This window comes from Letharia lupina (assembly GCF_014066315.1).
Source record: "Letharia lupina isolate WasteWater1 chromosome Unknown contig_9, whole genome shotgun sequence".
Taxonomy (NCBI): Eukaryota; Fungi; Ascomycota; class Lecanoromycetes; order Lecanorales; family Parmeliaceae; genus Letharia; species Letharia lupina.
The window spans coordinates 790,806-806,849 of record NW_023502978.1 but is presented as its reverse complement, the minus strand read 5'-3'; the positions used below and the strand labels follow the sequence as shown (position 1 = coordinate 806,849).

General features: G+C 50.2%; 7 protein-coding genes across 7 annotated transcripts; 3 read left to right on the top strand and 4 right to left on the bottom strand.

Annotated features, from left to right (window-relative positions):
- Window positions 1-519: 519 nt before the first annotated feature.
- HO133_010703 (uncharacterized protein) lies at window positions 520-2,958 on the top strand (the record flags this gene model as incomplete). Its single annotated transcript, XM_037301555.1, has 1 exon — window positions 520-2,958. The coding sequence occupies one exon, from the start codon at window positions 520-522 to the stop codon at window positions 2,956-2,958; it is 2,439 nt and encodes an 812-aa protein (XP_037153189.1).
- Window positions 2,959-4,958: 2,000 nt separating this feature from the next.
- Window positions 4,959-5,853, top strand: HO133_010702 (uncharacterized protein; the record flags this gene model as incomplete). Its single annotated transcript, XM_037301554.1, has 2 exons — window positions 4,959-5,382; window positions 5,435-5,853. 2 exons carry the CDS (start codon window positions 4,959-4,961, stop codon window positions 5,851-5,853), a joined length of 843 nt encoding a protein of 280 aa, XP_037153188.1.
- A 2,012-nt stretch (window positions 5,854-7,865) lies between these two features.
- Window positions 7,866-8,582, bottom strand: HO133_010701 (uncharacterized protein; the record flags this gene model as incomplete). Its single annotated transcript, XM_037301553.1, has 1 exon — window positions 7,866-8,582. The coding sequence occupies one exon, from the start codon at window positions 8,580-8,582 to the stop codon at window positions 7,866-7,868; it is 717 nt and encodes a 238-aa protein (XP_037153187.1).
- A 438-nt stretch (window positions 8,583-9,020) lies between these two features.
- Window positions 9,021-9,531, top strand: HO133_010700 (uncharacterized protein; the record flags this gene model as incomplete). The annotated part of the gene is made up of 2 exons (XM_037301552.1): window positions 9,021-9,279; window positions 9,353-9,531. The coding sequence occupies 2 exons, from the start codon at window positions 9,021-9,023 to the stop codon at window positions 9,529-9,531; spliced, it is 438 nt and encodes a 145-aa protein (XP_037153186.1).
- Window positions 9,532-9,850: 319 nt separating this feature from the next.
- On the bottom strand, window positions 9,851-11,452 carry HO133_010699 (uncharacterized protein; the record flags this gene model as incomplete). The annotated part of the gene is made up of 3 exons (XM_037301551.1): window positions 9,851-10,481; window positions 10,535-10,885; window positions 10,938-11,452. 3 exons carry the CDS (start codon window positions 11,450-11,452, stop codon window positions 9,851-9,853), a joined length of 1,497 nt encoding a protein of 498 aa, XP_037153185.1.
- A 912-nt stretch (window positions 11,453-12,364) lies between these two features.
- Window positions 12,365-14,211, bottom strand: HO133_010698 (uncharacterized protein; the record flags this gene model as incomplete). Its single annotated transcript, XM_037301550.1, has 7 exons — window positions 12,365-12,810; window positions 12,867-13,127; window positions 13,186-13,392; window positions 13,444-13,528; window positions 13,584-13,657; window positions 13,711-14,029; window positions 14,176-14,211. 7 exons carry the CDS (start codon window positions 14,209-14,211, stop codon window positions 12,365-12,367), a joined length of 1,428 nt encoding a protein of 475 aa, XP_037153184.1.
- A 586-nt stretch (window positions 14,212-14,797) lies between these two features.
- HO133_010697 (uncharacterized protein) lies at window positions 14,798-15,593 on the bottom strand (the record flags this gene model as incomplete). Its single annotated transcript, XM_037301549.1, has 3 exons — window positions 14,798-15,000; window positions 15,105-15,172; window positions 15,223-15,593. 3 exons carry the CDS (start codon window positions 15,591-15,593, stop codon window positions 14,798-14,800), a joined length of 642 nt encoding a protein of 213 aa, XP_037153183.1.
- Window positions 15,594-16,044: the final 451 nt, after the last annotated feature.

The window sequence follows — 16,044 nt, the reverse complement described above, 5'->3', positions numbered from 1 at the left end:
TCCTTTCGGGTCAGGAACGCGTAGGGCAGTCTTTCATTTGATTGGATTACGACTGCATGCATTGCGATTGGAGCACATGTGCAGGGCATTTGCAGCGTAGGCCTCGGAAAAGCGCGGTTGGCATTACGATTCGTGGTGGCATGCGTCAGGGTGTTCTGTAGTGGGAGATAGATTAGACAGAAATGAATTGATGAGTATCATCTGAATTGACGTCGACCCACCTCCACAGCGAGATATCGCACCGTAGAACGCTCGTACGTTGACCAATGACAACCATGATTCCAAGCAGCGTGGATTACTAAGCGACGAATTTCTGGTTTCTTTGATTTTGGCTCCATGACTTATTTGTGCACTCGGCTGTCATTCAAGGTAAATGGCAAGATGTGCACAGTTGTTGCGATTCCATTCCCCCAAAGGCTGTGATTGGGAGGATCCTTACATAGCACCGGCGATGGACCCTTGAATGAAGGTCGTTCAATGCTCAGTCGCCGCATACCGCCCTCAAGATGTCCCCCCATCATGTATCCGCCAGTGCCGCCGTGCCTGGCCTTGGTTCCTTCTCCGTACAAGACAGGACGCTCATTTGCTGCTCTGACCACCCGCGCGAAGGTATTCGTGAGCTTGTACCGTCAACCTGAAAGAGCGGCCTCCCTAAGAGCTCGAACCGGATCTGCAGAGACCTTGAATGAAGCAAAGCAAGAACAAAGACAATGCTACTTTCCTAGTCAGTCGATACCAGTCTCGACTTCGAAAGAAACAGCTTCAAATTATCACGTTCGGAAGCGCCGAAGGACCAGAGCTTCCCCAACGCGACCACTAATTGTACTTCCACGTCAACAGAGCAGAAGGTCTCGCGCGCAGCCTCGGCTTCTGGATCGTGTAAGGGTGCAGCTAGTGAATCCAGGCTGTCGATGGCGGCTTTCCCATAAAGGTAGCGCCCGAAAAGGAGGTGGAGATTGGTTTCGTCGTCTGGACCAGATTCGAAAGCCATCAAGATCGATAGGGCCGCACAATGGGATCAGAAGGCCGCACTGGGTTTCGCTTGGCCTCTGGCCAAAAGCCACAAGCTGGAGCAGCCAGCAATCAACGACGGGCTCGCTTGAGGAATTGAGATGGGATTGGATCTCAAACTTCCAGACCTTGAAAATCCCAGAAGATATGCAAAGGTGGACAAGCCTAGGTACAGAGAAAGTGATACGGTACTACTGCGGTCTTCGCCCTCGTGTCAACGAGGATTGGATGGGGCTCCAAGGCTACGATGCTGAAAGGTTATGGCGAAACGTGATGCTGTGGTGTCTGAAATACCGAAAAAAGCAGGCCTTGATGCTACTTCTCTCTACTTTCAAGGGTCGCATATACAGACCTCCCAGATACGTGGTTTCGGACTGCTTGGACTTTCTTGCGCGCCATTTTCTCTTTGAAGTCTCTAATCCAAATCCATTGGCTATTGACGCCATCTGGCTCTTGACTTGCAAATTTATAGATGGTGCCAGTGATCAGGAGCAAACTTTTCCAGTGTCTCAGCACGTTGTCTACCTTATCCTCCAACACAGCGACGATCAACGCGTGCTCTCTTTTTATGGGCTACTTGGCTCAAATAAGGCCGTCTTACATGTCAATACGATGCTGCATTTCTTGGACAGGTTCCTTGACATGGGAAGAATCAGCTTGTCTATGAAATTACTTGGTACAATCGCCAATATTAATTATAACCTTTCTTTGGATCGGATCCAGAAGGCTTGTGTCAGGCTCTTGCGGGCTCATTTTGATACGCAGGAGGAATATGCTATTCGCTCGAATGTCTTAACGCAGATCTTGGAGATGGGGATCAGACCGAAGGTCCCCATGTTTAACGCTATTCTCCTGAATGCAGGCGAGGGTGGCGACTTTGTTAATGCGTGGCAAATGTACGGTCTGGCTAAAGAGAACGCCCTTATACCTGATTCTATCACATACGGCATACTTTTGAAGGGCGCAATACTCAGCGGCAATTTCTCCAATATCGGAATGGTCATTCGCGAGATCCAGACAAATGGGAAAGTGCTTCAAGATCTTCGCCTAGTTAGCGATGTACTCAATGCCATATCTCTCATGTCGCCCGGAGATGAATTCGGCGCAATGCTTGATTTCTACAAGCAACATTGCGACCTCCGTCCCCTGCAAGAACTCTCGCTGTGCGGAGACGAGACACAAGCACCACCTAGTGCAAATTACCATGGAGTCTGGCCCACAACCTACATCCTCACACAGATGATCCTGGCTTACGTCAAACTACATCAAGATTCCCTTGGCCTTATCCACAATTACGAATTGTATCATCAATGTGTAAAAGAGAACCATCCAGTGATCGCGCCTCTCGCTCAAGAAGCTTTTGTGGCGAATTCGTTTATCATGGTTTTTGGGAAGAAACCCGATACCCTTCAACACTGCACCACCGTTGTCAAACACATGCTTGAGTTCTCCTCTCCGAACTTTGCAACACCTGAGTCTGTCCCATATGCGGCGCCAACCGTGCAGACTTGGTCTATTTTAGTCGCCGCGTACTTCCGCAACAGACAAAGACGCGCTGCCGAAAAGGTTCTCGACATGATGCGGGAGCGCGGTATCCAAGGTGACAGAGTTACTTGGAACACCCTTGTTAGCGGTTATGGAATGTTGCAAGACGTGAACACTGCGGTGGACACGGTGAAGAAGATGCAGGCAGCCGGGTTCGAAGTAGATACCTACACCATTAAGGGGTTGGGAAATTTGCGGATACGGGATCGCTTGGAGGAAGCATTAAAGACGAGCACAAAAGAATCATTCGATAAAAACGCGACAGGACCTGTACAGCCTCTAGATTCGCAGGACCAATACGAAGCCAACATGGTTCAAGAGTGGGGATCGACGGTCTTGAGCCGAGAAGAGGAGGTGGAGAAGTATCTGATGGCCAAATATCAAGAACAGCGGGATACGTAGATCGAGAAGCCGAGCGACAGCCTAATTGCAACTGCATAGTTTGCATCGTTCGCATGGAGTATATTTTAGATATCTGACACTTAGTTCCACCTGGCGTGAAAAGCATGTACATAATGATCGCCTCCAAACCACTGCCGTCAAGCCAGTTGCACATAATTGCAGGAACTACGGACTAAAGTGCCATCACTTACTTGAAGCATTTCTTATATGGCAATGGATCCTTTTCGAAAATCAATCGTTCGTGATAGAATTGGCCTCGATCGAGTTTTCGAGCTTTCGCTAACAGGCCATCGGATGCACAATATGGTCGATTACAGCATCAGCGAGCCCCTCTACGTACAATCCGCGTCATGTTGGAAGGGAAGACCATTTGCACACGAATAACAGTTTAGAACTTCGCAGCTCGTCAAGGATCCAGCGTAATTATAGGTGCAGAATGAAGCTCAATCTCGTGGTCTATTTGATGAGACTGCGAACCGACACGATCGACTTTTGTTGCAAGCTAAGGGGAGGCCGGCAATCGAACCAGCGATTCGTGAGTATACGATGCAACATCACAAAACCAAGATTAGGCAACATCTCGCGCCAAGACCTTCACGCCTCCTCCCTCATCCCTAGCGTAGTGGTCCAAAAAGCATAGGCCGTCGTCGCCCTTAATCAGACGCCGTCTTTGAAATCCCCGTGTCCACAGGCTTTCACCTTGATCGGGGTCAGTGCGGGGGGTGACGAGGAGAGTGAGCTTGCCTGTCCACATGGCGAAGACCGCCTGGGTATCAGTCGCTCTCTCGCAGGGACTGGGTGGGTTGAACGAACGGAGATGTATCCCCCCTTCCAACTGTAGGAGCCGGATAACCCGAGCGCGATCTTACGCCCATCCTGCTCGCTGCTTCCATCTCTGCCCTAGCTTTTTTCTTCTACGTACATCTTTTGCCCTCTCAATCCTCCCGTTTTCAATGATGGCTACGACCTACAGACCGTTAGTTGCACATTTTTGAAAGTGGCCATTTAGGATGCGGAGGAACCATAATTGTAAGTTCGGACGGTTCGGGGGATGACTTTGGGTAGGAGAGCGCGCTTTTTGACGTGCTGCCGGAAGTCTGGACAGGTGACTTCTGGATTGCTGGTTTTGTAACTGTGTCGGTTCTGCAGATTGAGTGGCGGGCAGAAATGCAGCTTGAGATTGACAAAACATTCCGGCAAGTCTACAGAAGGGGGAACGAAGATCTGGCGGTGGGGCGAATAGCTTACAAAGAGGGGTTGGCTTGAAGCAATCGGAAAGAGAAAAGGGACGACAGCATCTTTCCAGATTGATAATTGAAAGCAGCCTGACAGATTTTGTATTTCAATTTGTACTGCACAAGAAATGTTCCGAGGGGTATAATAAAGCGTAATACGCGTACGTCAGTCAGGAGGTGAAAAATCAGCAGCAGCCCCAAGTTACACTTTCATGAGCTGGCCATCAAAGAAGCCTAGAAAGCATCGTCTCAGCTGCCATACGAGGACCTCCTTGGTGGTCTAGAGAGTCTGAAGAATACGTACAGCCATCACCACACAGCATAAACTGACGTAAGGACTCAGCCGTTCTCCAACCCTTGCGCACTTCCAGAAGATGCCAAATACCCTAGCGTAATACAGGTTTAGCTCCTTCCCGTTCTTACGTAATACATCCAACAACTCACCCATCACGATTCCTGTCCATAATCTTCGGAAAGGTTGCATGAGCATAGGTGCTTGTGCAAATTACCAGTAAGAGAACCAGCAGCAACGACTGGAAGTTGAAGAGCGCTGACTGCAAACGTATCAGTTATCGCAACTCTTCATCCCATTCAGACCTTGAGCTCAAGCTCACCATATTGGAAATATTCTCAAGTAAGTGCCACGGCTTCGGAGTCTTCTTGAGGGTCAAGATTGCTCTTTGATAGGGAGTTCACAGCTGTCCCATAATATGATACATTCTAACAAGCTTTGCTTAGCCGCGGCGTCTACATAGCCAATTAACAATGGCGAGAGGAAAGAAGCGCTCCCGTGCCGACCGCAAAGCTCCGATGACCGACATGCCGGCACCCAAAGCCTTAACATTCGGCAACTCTTCCTCCAGACCTGAATTTCAAACCGATAACAGCTCTCCTGGTGAGGTATTGGACCCGCTTAGCAGTCATCACACTTTACGTCGTCCAGCAGCTATCGCTGCCAGCTCCGCTATAGCCAAGGCAGCTCTGTATCACGACGAATCTGACGAAGAAGTTGAGACCAAGCGTCGTAACAAGAAAGTCACCGTCATCGAAGAAACCAAAGCTATTATTCCTGACGGCTACGCACCAACTTCTCACCCTTCAGCTCCAGCTGGCAGCCCCAACGTCAAGATGACCGAAGTACGTGCTCGTGCGGCTCGCCATAAGGGCCAGATGAACTTCGAAGCCGAGAGTATGTCCAAAGCCTACGCGTTCAAAATCTACAGCTTACTGACCTCTTCCAGTAACTCAGGCCCTCTACGCGTACGGCGACGACAAAGAACCCTTGCCGGAGACTGTTCGCATCCTGGACGAAATGGCCACCGACTTCATCATCGAAACCTGCTTCGGTGCCGCCAAGTCCGCCGAATGCTGCGGTCGCTCGAAGCTCAAGGTCGATGACTTCAAGTTCGCTATTCGTGGAGATCCAGTGCTTTTGGGACGTGTCAACGAGTTGCTCGCTATGGACAAGCACATCAACACGGCTCGCAAGGCGTTCAAAACCGACGAGGGACGTGAGGGGCTTGAGCGTGGTGGTCGCAAGAAGAAGGGGGAGGGAAAGGATGGCGAGGAGAAAGTTGAGGGCAAAGCTGAGGACAAGGAAGTGAAAGTGGAGGACAAAGTGGAGGAGGACTTGGGGGATGATCTCGACGATGAGGAGTGAGCTCAAAGAGCACTCCATGCATTGTATCAGGCACAGCGACGGTGTTAGGCGCGTTCGGAAGATACCCATAGCATCATTCTTACGGCATGTTTTGTTACGACCGAAGAGCATTGTGAAAGGGAGGCATGGTTCAGCATAGCACGGATGCTGGACGCAAGTTGCAGCTTCAACAGACTTTTCTAAGTTCCCAATGGTGTTCCAAACTCCGTGTCGTTCGCGACTGAATTTGAGACTCGATACTCCCAGCCGGCCAAGGCTGATGGCTCTTCACGTACTGACTTGAATCATGGTCCACGACCAATCCTTCGACACCTCAGTTGACGATTCGCCTGACCAAGCTCCCCGCAAATCCGTAAACCATCGCTGAACACCTCACTTCAAGAACCCCTTGATCGCAAGCCCACAATGCAAGTTTTGATCCGATCTGGCAAGAGCCTAGATACGTTCTGTCTATGGCCAGTGTGTTAGGGTGTCCTGTCTTGACTCACCTCAACGACGGAACGAAAGTCACGTAAAGGTATGATAGCTAATGACGATGTTGAATCCCAGATTCAATTTGGCGGCAGTCATGGCGCACCAATCCGACACGCATTCTTTTATCGTCAAGCCCAAGATGGCGACTCAAACTGAAGACGGTACTCCTGGATTGACATCTCCCAAACCCGAAAGCAAGGAAGCGGAAGCGTGCCCCTGGGTGTCCCCATCCAGCGAGCAAAATCCACAGTAACGAAGTGATATAGCACACTGTATGATAGCATTATCTACGTCAACGTCGGACCAACACCAGAGCGATTCGGGACTTCACAAAGCTCTCCTGTCTCACCGTTCTTCCTATTTCAAGGCTGCTTTGACAGGAGGCTTCAGGGGGTTATAGACCGGCGTCATCAACTCAGTGGATGAAGATCCGGAAGTCTTTCGAGTCTTCAACGAATGGCTCTACTTGGGGGGCTGTCTCTTACCAACACCAAGGAACGCACCATGAGACGTGGTCGGCTCTCCTCAACCTTTACGTCTCCGGGGAAGAAGAGAGTTATACCGAAGTTTCAGAATGCGGTCATTGACGCCATGATCGGATTTACTGGGAAAAAGGGGAGCTGGCCTGATATCGAGATTCACTGAGCTTGGATTAACACTACAAGCTCGTCGCCACTACACACCTTTCTAGTAGACTTGTATGCGCGAAGCGTCCGTATGGTCAGATGCTTCGGCCAGGACAATGACAAGCGCGGGTGTTTTGACATCGATCTCGTGATGCGAGTCGCGGTCGCCCTGGACTCGTTGGTGGGAGACCCCAAGGGATACCGAAATTGCTTCAAGGGTCTCTAGAAAGATCAATGCTTGTGGCACGTTCCTGGATCCAAGGATCCTCCTTGTACCGACGATCATCGACTCTGAATGACTTCAACACCTATGATCGGACTGTACCCCACGACACCGTAATGGCTGGCTGATCATTCTATCCGTTTCCGTGGTCAAGGCCGGGCGGAAACTATCGATCTGGACTGCCTATATGGAGGGTTTCTCCCGGGGGCCGGCTTCTAAGGGTAGTTGGAAATTGGGCTTTGAGGATCATGTGGCGTGCTGTATTCGTATCAGCAAAGATGACATGCTTTGCTCTGATGGCTCACGTCCGACCTCGTACCTGTAAGTCGAATCTTTTTGCTGGTATGACCCGTTGACTCCTCAGCTTTTAGCGCCATCTTGGCTATGCAGATCTGAAGATTCAGGGTTTGAGAACCATCAGATCGAAAGAATGAGATTGGAAGATGTGTAAGATGGGATGTTGTCGAGGTGGTAACCTGGTGGACAGCTGATAAAGAAAGGGTTGAGTGTTATCACGAACAGGGAGAAATCGATCGTCTTGAGCTGACTTAGATAGCGATCAGGTATAGCAGGTAAATTGACTTGCGAATCGGCCCAACAGAGGGTAGAATGCGAATGCGTCAGACCATAGTGTAATAGGCCTGATGTCGGATGGGGAGTTGAAGCCAACTGAGTATGTCAATTCAGGATCATGTAGCAACGGAACCCGATTCTACGCTGTCACTTCCATTCCAGATCTCCCTACTTTCCCTCTCGACTTTCGCCATGGCCTGTGCTACTCCTTCTAACTTGCCCACAACATCGACCACGCCCTTTCCCACTCTACTAAAGAATTTCTCATTAGCTTCCCTTCTTCTCCTTGCTTCTGCAATATCCTCTTCTTCCTCAGACTCTCCATCAGTCTTCCCATCCAACTTCCCGTCCTCCTTCCCCTGCCCACTTTTCACCTTGATTGTTTCCGCCTCCTCCTCCTCCTCCTCCTCCTCCTCGTTAGCCTCGCCCCTTCCCCAGACTTTCGCCAACGCAATCTGCGCCTCCCTCAATTCGTCTAACGCAGCACTATGTGCCGAACCGAAGACATGTGCACTACTGAACGCACTCAGCTCCACTTCAGCTAAAGTCGCTTGCATCTCCGCCCAAAGAGCATCAGTGCGATCGCCTTCTGTTTGGGAAGGCTGCGGTGGCTGTGGGCGTGCACGGCCAAGGGTTGCTGATGCAGGATCAGGGGCACGAGCGGAGCGAGAGCGGAGAAGTGGGGCGCGGGGCTGCGAGGGGGCTGGGGCTGGGGCTGCGGGTGGGAGACTGATGTTCGAAGCATTTCGAGATGGAGGTCCTAGGAAAAGAGAGGGCGGTGGAGGGCGCTGAGGGTGGGGAGTCGCGGCGGACGAGGGCGGTAGGGTCGACATTTGTAGGGTAGTGTGTCAATGATGACAGCAATTTGGGGATTGGAGTGGACACAAAATTCAGGGAGTCCGTTCTGGGCCACCGAGACGTACCATAGCCAAAGACAGCATCTCCTCTGTAGTAGGATGAGACCGAGCTTCCTCCACCCTATGTGCAACAACAAGGAGCGAGGGGGAGAGGAGGCTAGTAATCCCATAGGGCTGAACGCACAATTCGCTTAGGGTTTTTTGAGACTTGCCTCCTCACTATCGACAGCTTCGCACCACAACAATAAGTTATCCGGTGTTGCGATCACATATCCATCGGTGAGTACCCGAGTCATTGCATCAAAACTTTAGCCTTGTCGACTTCTTGATAGCTTATGCTCTACTTCTTCCAAATACCTCGTGAGAGACCTCTTCCCCCCAGGACATTAGCTAACACTACTCTCTCCAGCAATCATGGGTAAAGGAAAGCCTCGTGGCCTCAATGCCGCCCGTAAGCTCCGCACTCATCGACGTGAGGGCCGCTGGGCCGATCTCCACTACAAGAAGCGTCTCCTTGGTACGGCCTACAAATCTTCACCCTTCGGTGGCTCCTCGCACGCAAAGGGTATCGTGCTGGAAAAGGTCGGTGTGGAAGCCAAACAGCCGAACAGTGCCATCAGGAAATGTGTGAGGGTGCAGTTGATCAAGAATGGAAAGAAGGTTACCGCTTTCGGTAGGTCCTGACTTTGCTCGTGTCTGGAGGATGGGTTTGGGTTTGAGGGGCTGATTCTCATGGGTGGTGACAGTGCCGAACGACGGTTGTCTGAATTTCGTGGATGAGAACGACGAGGTGCTGCTCTCCGGATTCGGTCGAAAAGGCAAGGCTAAGGGTGATATTCCCGGTGTGCGATTCAAGGTTGTAAAGGTGTCCGGGGTGGGTCTGTCAGCACTGTGGAAGGAGAAGAAGGAGAAGCCCAGATCATAAGAGCGATGAAATGGAGCAAAAGAGAGGTGCTTTGTGCGCATGAATATGAAATGGCAAAGATGACTGGCTGGTCTTAATATTCGAGATAGCTAAGCTTCTTATTCGAGCTAGATAAGCATCTGTGTTCTGCATCAAAGCATAGAGTCAGTCTACTGCTTGCTATTGTCCATTGCACAAGAATGACAGATTGTCTCTACAGTTATTCATAAGAGAATCGTACTGCTTAGCTAGGTGCATTACAAAGTATGGTACGGGGAATCTCTGCTACCTTGTCTATAATCGAAGGGCACAGCCGCATTCAACGCCAAAATTCGAGAAGTCAAGCCTTGGTATCCATCATGTCGGCAACTTCCGCGTTTGAAGGCTCTCCTCTTCTCCCTCTCGAGGGCGTCTTTTCCTCCTTTGGACTCTTTGCGTCAGAGCTGTCGTCCTCGCTTTCGCCACTATCAGGCTGACTTCCACGCAGAGAGGTACGACTTCGGGTCATCTGCGTGATTTTCAGTGACCATTCAACATGTAGTGCAACTTTTCGACCTACCCAAGATCTCACACCCCCAATCAGACCTAGGCTGTAACCTGTCGCAAAGTCGCTGCTTGCCCCACGACCGCCGCCAGGGCTCTCTGGTCTCGGAATATCAAGGTGCGCTAGATGCGCAAGAGCTGCAGGACTCGATTTCTGGCCTCCGGAACGGTCCAGGTCAGCATCGCTACCGTTCCTACCAAGGCCTCTCGCAGGGCTGCCGGGCCTACTGCTCTGCCAGAATTGCCGCAGCTCCTTGGTGAGCTCCTGGCCTGTGGTAGACCAGTTGTTTCGAACGCTATCACGTAGCTCCATAGCGTGGCGTTTTAGATCAAGCTCGTTCTTCTTGAGCCATGAGACATTTAATTCCTGGCGAGATGTGCCGCGTTTGAATTGACGAGCGATATATTTCTCGTAGTCTCTGACAATCCTAAAGAGCTGGTCAGCGATCAAAGCAGCGGAAGCTCAGGGGTTTGAGCATACTTTGTGATGATCCCTGTGGTACTAACGCCCTCTGTCCTTTGCGTGACTAGGAATTTGCCCTCTCTCTTTATGGGTGTGTAGATATCGTCTCCCTCATCCGCTCCATAGGGCAAGTCATCGTGAGCCACGTAATCAATCTTGTGTTTCTCTAGGAAATCGGGTGTCACTATCCAGGGACAATTCGGGATGACTTCGTCGACCCATTTGCAATGGCGGAGAGTCTCTGCTCGTTCGGCACCAGATAGGACCGTCAAGCCCTTGCGTTTGTGCGTCTCCGCGTCGCCAGTGACTCCCACCATAAGATATACGTCGGGGAAAGCATTCTTTGCCTGCTCCAATTGCCGCATGTGCCTATTTCCCGGGTCAATGAAGATAGTGCATGGTGGATGTAATTGGCACCCACCCAAGATGGAACAAATCAAAGACCCCATCAGCGTAGATTCGCACTGGTCGACCTGTGGGTGGTGGATTGGTGTGGAATCCAACGGGATCTTGCAAACCTCCTTTAGCTGGCGGAGGCATTGCTTTGCGATCTGCAGTGTTCAAATCTGGCCGCTGTTTGTTGGAAGAACTCTTTGTCCTGCGTTTCGTGCGGCCTCCTTCCTCAACAGTATTTTCACTGTCCTCGGCGTCCGCGCTGTTGATACTCGGGATAGCACCATTGCTGGTGGGACCGTCCGCTGCGTTGGATCTTGTTCTTGGTCTTTTATTGGATGCGCCGGTCGAGTCAGCAGATGCTGCAGACTTCTTGTGCTTTATAGTGGTAACAGCTTGGGAAGCGGAGTCCGCCGCGTCTTCGCCTGAAGCATCTCGAGATGATGGCTGGAGGAGGTCTGCAGTCGAAGATTGTTTTGTCGAGCTTTGTAGAGTTGAGGTACGCTTTCTCTTAGCGGAACCCGATGATGAAGGGGACGACATGGTATTATGATAGATTAATATAGGAGTCCCTCAAAATAGTAGAGGCGTGTTTTTTTTGGGGGAGTTTTGGAACGCGAGCTCGCATTAAAATAGGTCGAGGGAGAAGCAAAGGCTGGGGTTGAGGGGGAAAAGTCGAACACCAATTAAATCTTGGGGGTCGAAGTATGTACAGATCTTTCGTTATTGGCGACCCTGTCACATACATAAGTAGCTCGAATAGGAAGAAATTCAAGGGTGGTCAATAGAATCTCGAGGTTCCTTGCTTCTGCTACGCTCACATCGTCATCACAGCTTTCTACGGTCAGCCCTACAGACATCAGGAAACATCACTTGGAAGTCGTTCGAGGATCTGATCAAAATTTATGTGTATAAAATTCCAGTCAACATGCTCTATACCATTGAGGCACGGATGACACCCCCTATTTTCACATACCAGTAACGTGGGAATTGTACTCGGCAACGACGACCTTCTCCCGAATAGCTTGGCCTAAGAGAGTACTGTGTGAGATACTCTTTGAACAAATCGAAGGCGAACATAGATGCCTGCGCTTTATGTGTCTATCCGATCGTAACATAACTCCTGGTGATGCAGGACGTGCACAAGTGGCACGTGGAGAATTGAGAGCCGGAAAAAAAAGGGGAATCAAGGTATTCGAGGGATATGAAACGCTATGGAGAAGTCCATCGCTCTAGATCCGACAATGCGTGGTGGAAGGCGGCAAACGATGAGTCCAGAGCGATGCCCCGGCTGGTGAAACCGCCAGTTGTACCGTAGAGTATGATGATGATCGCTAGTCAAGGGTAGTCACAAACTCGTGACAGATACATAGAATCGTAGCTCGTGAAGGTCCTAACGAGCCGCAAGGAAAGGTATCCGAACGTCAGACTGAGAATGGTTGGACACATCGGCGTCTACTTCTTATCCTGGGTTGTTGGCGGAGTGACAAGCTTTTCAGGTAGAGCGCTCTCTGGAATCGCTTTGAAGTTTGCTTTTGCTGTCTCGATGGCGTCGGACTTGTCTGATGTGATCGACGAAGGCGTTTCAAACGGATTTTGCTCAATGGGCTCGGGTGTCTGCTGCCTCTCGTCAGGTCCCGGAGTCTCCTCCCGTCCGCTTCTGCTCTCATTGTCCAACTTCGTTTGACCCTTGGTGACTTGACTTGCAAGGTCCTTGTCTTCCTCTTCATGATCAAACATCTCCGTTTCATCACTGTCAGTCAAGACTTCAGTCCCATCTCCGAGGAGTATAATTCTGCCGGATCGACCTCCCACACCGCGATTACGCTGATCCAGGTCGAGATCATAGTCATCCCCACTGTCTTCGAAATTCTGTCGCATACCGGGACCGCGAAATTCTGCTGTTGAACTCTCCTTTAGTATCAATACATATATGCAGGTATAGAAGATGAAATACCATATTCTGGCGGTGCACACGGACCGTCACCCTTGGCTACCCTATCGCCAATCTCTTTGTACCACTCGTCCTTGCTCTTACCCCTCAGAAGAGCAATGACGATCATTGTCATGTTGTCACAGCCTACGCCCCCAGTTTCGCTATTTGAGGCGAGGCAGTTGTCCATCATGTTTTCGCTGATTTTGGAGAGGTCCTGCTTGGCCGCAATACCGCGTCTCACAAATTCGACGACAGCTTGCGAAGACTGACAGTCCCATATCCCTAGACAATGTCTGTCAGTGAACGTACATGCGTTATACACAGCTACTTCTATGCGTACCATCACAAGCGATAACAAGGAACTCGTCGTCATCGGTAATTGTGTGAGCAATAACGTCAGGAAATGCTGTCACAATTTGCTGCTCCGGTGAGAGCTCAGCGCTCTTCTTGAACTCGAAATCTCCGATGGCTCGAGATAGCGCAAGGTTGCCATTGACACGACCAAAATCAACGAAACCTCCGGCAGCACATATTCGAGCTTTCTCTCCTGTTTTAACAGTAAGTCACAGCCCTAGGAGACAAAGCAATGAACACTTACCCTCGTTTTGAGGCTTATGATCGTACGATAAAGGCTTTGCTCTGCCTTTAACCCCAAGAACAGAACGTGAGTCACCAGCATTTCCCTGAGGGCTTGTTAACAGACGATGCCTTCTGAAGGGATCAAAGAATGTCACTGACCACGTATATCGTAGTTTTCGAGATCAACCCGACAGATGCAGTGCAGCCGGAAACCTCTTCCTCGTATTTCGGATCTGTATATACGCCAATCAGGTTGGCACTTCCAACCCAAAGTTCGAGAACTCACCGCTCAAAATTGCTCGATCCGTTGCGAGGAATCCGTCTTTGAGCGCTTGCTCAAAATCCTTTTTCTTGAACGCTTCTTGCTTTGCTAGAATCTTGTGTATGTTCTCGCCCGCAAACAGCGCAACCCTGTCTCCGCCATGCCCGTCGTATACCCCGAAGAAGCTCAGTCGGTCTTCCGGAGTTGCAGCTACAAATCCTTTGTCTGCATCTTCTGCTTGCAAATCTAGAACAGCCGCATGTGCATCCTCCATACTAATACGCCACCCTTGCATAGCAGACACGCCGAATGCCACTCGATCATCTTGGCCGTCGTCAGAGATCTAGGTTACAAGACTGTCAGCCACAATTCAAGGGGATTTAAAACAGCAGGATCCTTTGATAGTGAGCCGCCAATTATGGAAGCGAGCAATCAAGCACATCACGCGACCTCGATGTTTGCGACTCAGGTTTGGCCAGGAACACGCACCTTCTCGACTACCGGCTCAGATAGTGTCTGGCCCATATTCTGACCAGCTGCGAGATTCTTCTAGTCACTCTGTGGTCTTGTTCGTAGGCCAGCGAACAGGGATACAGGGAACGAACGGTCTAATTTTCGAGGGTCGGCCGTGAGGATCAACAGGATTGTTCAGGCCAATAAAGAGTGTTGATCTGGGGAGCTCATACACCGACGAGAGCGCAGAGTAACTTTAGGGGACTGATTTATTGCAACTTGACACTGAGGCCGAACGAAATTTTCTTAGTAGACGGCTGGGTGTATTATCTATATTGATCAATGTGCCAGACACACATCATGCTCACTCATTCATTCAGTGGCGCGCCAGCGCCAGCCGGATACCGAAGTATAGCCGTGGACCCCTGTTTGGCAGTCTCAGTGTATAAGGTACTTTACCACATACATAGCCCACTCTAAGGAATACTTGCAGACTCATCCCGAACATATAGATTAAACAGAATAACGTGCATTAAAACGGATTAGACAATGGTGTGAGTGCTACAACAGGAATAGCCCATCTTCATGACGTCCAAGAAGCTCTAAGCAAAGTCACCAATCCTCCGGATGATAAGACGCCTCGCGCCAACATGCACACTCATTGCCCATCATCATCATCCTTCAAAGCTCTCAACTCACGCTTCAACCCTTGATTTTCTGCCTCCAGTTTTTCCATCTTCTCACCAAGTACTTCCATTTGGTCTGAGGCTCCAGCACTGAATTCCTCCACGATTTTGAACACGCGCCATAGTCTCAGTATGACAACGATTGACGCAGCCTCCTCAAGCACATCCTTTAGGCCTACGGAGAGTTTGGGGTCAGCGTCTCTTCTTCGGGGCACACATATAAGTAGTCGAGCAACTTTGGGTAATAAAGGAGTAGGTTTTGCTCTGGAATGTACATACAAACGTCAATGATGAAGCCCGCGACAATGATTGCAGCATCAAAGCAGTGGAATTTGGATTTGAAGAAACTAGATTAGCTGTTAGCAATGATTGATCTGCCCGAAATCGTACTACTAACTTGAATCCAAAGGCCCAAATACTCGCCAGCAACTCAACCATGAACAGGCAGCTGAACACAAGACTGACAATCCCGAGCGCATCCTGTGCTCTAGGCAGGCCATCCCCAACGCTATCACCTTTGCCACAAGAATGGTCACAGATGTATAGGCTGATGAGGAAATCGGCAAAGATACAGCCCACATCCATGGACACAAGTAGCAACACAGCATAGTGGCCGTATATGGAGGAGAGGAAGCGCCTAGTCTGCTTGCGCGTTGAGTTGTCATAGGAGACTGCGACGACGATGCCGTGATAGCTTTGTCTTGTCCCAGATTGGCGCTCTTCCAAATCGCCATCCTGAAGGAGAGGCTGGTTCTCGTTATTGGTCATTGCAATAGTGATCGGCTGATCTATCTCCTAGGAGGTTAATGCCGATTGAGCCAAGGCGAAGGGACCCAGTCGCTGAGGTTGCTAGCTAAGTCGATAACGGTGGATGGAGACGTGTTCCTCGTGACCACGGCCCTGTCCATTTTAGCAGAGGCATTTGACAATGTCATGATAGCCATTGACCAGTCGCACCTACCTTTCCTCACTCATGTCAAGTACAGTGTGGGGCAGCGGGTTCTGCCAAGAGATCGAGTCTTGGCAGGAGTTAAGTAAAGTATCTTAGGCTTGGCGCTAAGCTCGGTCCCTGCATGAGAGAGTCTGGATTGGCTAAAGTATTACCTGAGGGGAATTTCAGTTAGCGTGCTAGTCAATATTCTCAGCAACGCTTGACATTGAGCTCTGTCAAGGCCCCTAATACAAGTACATGTCGGATCATAAAGATAAATGTGTATAG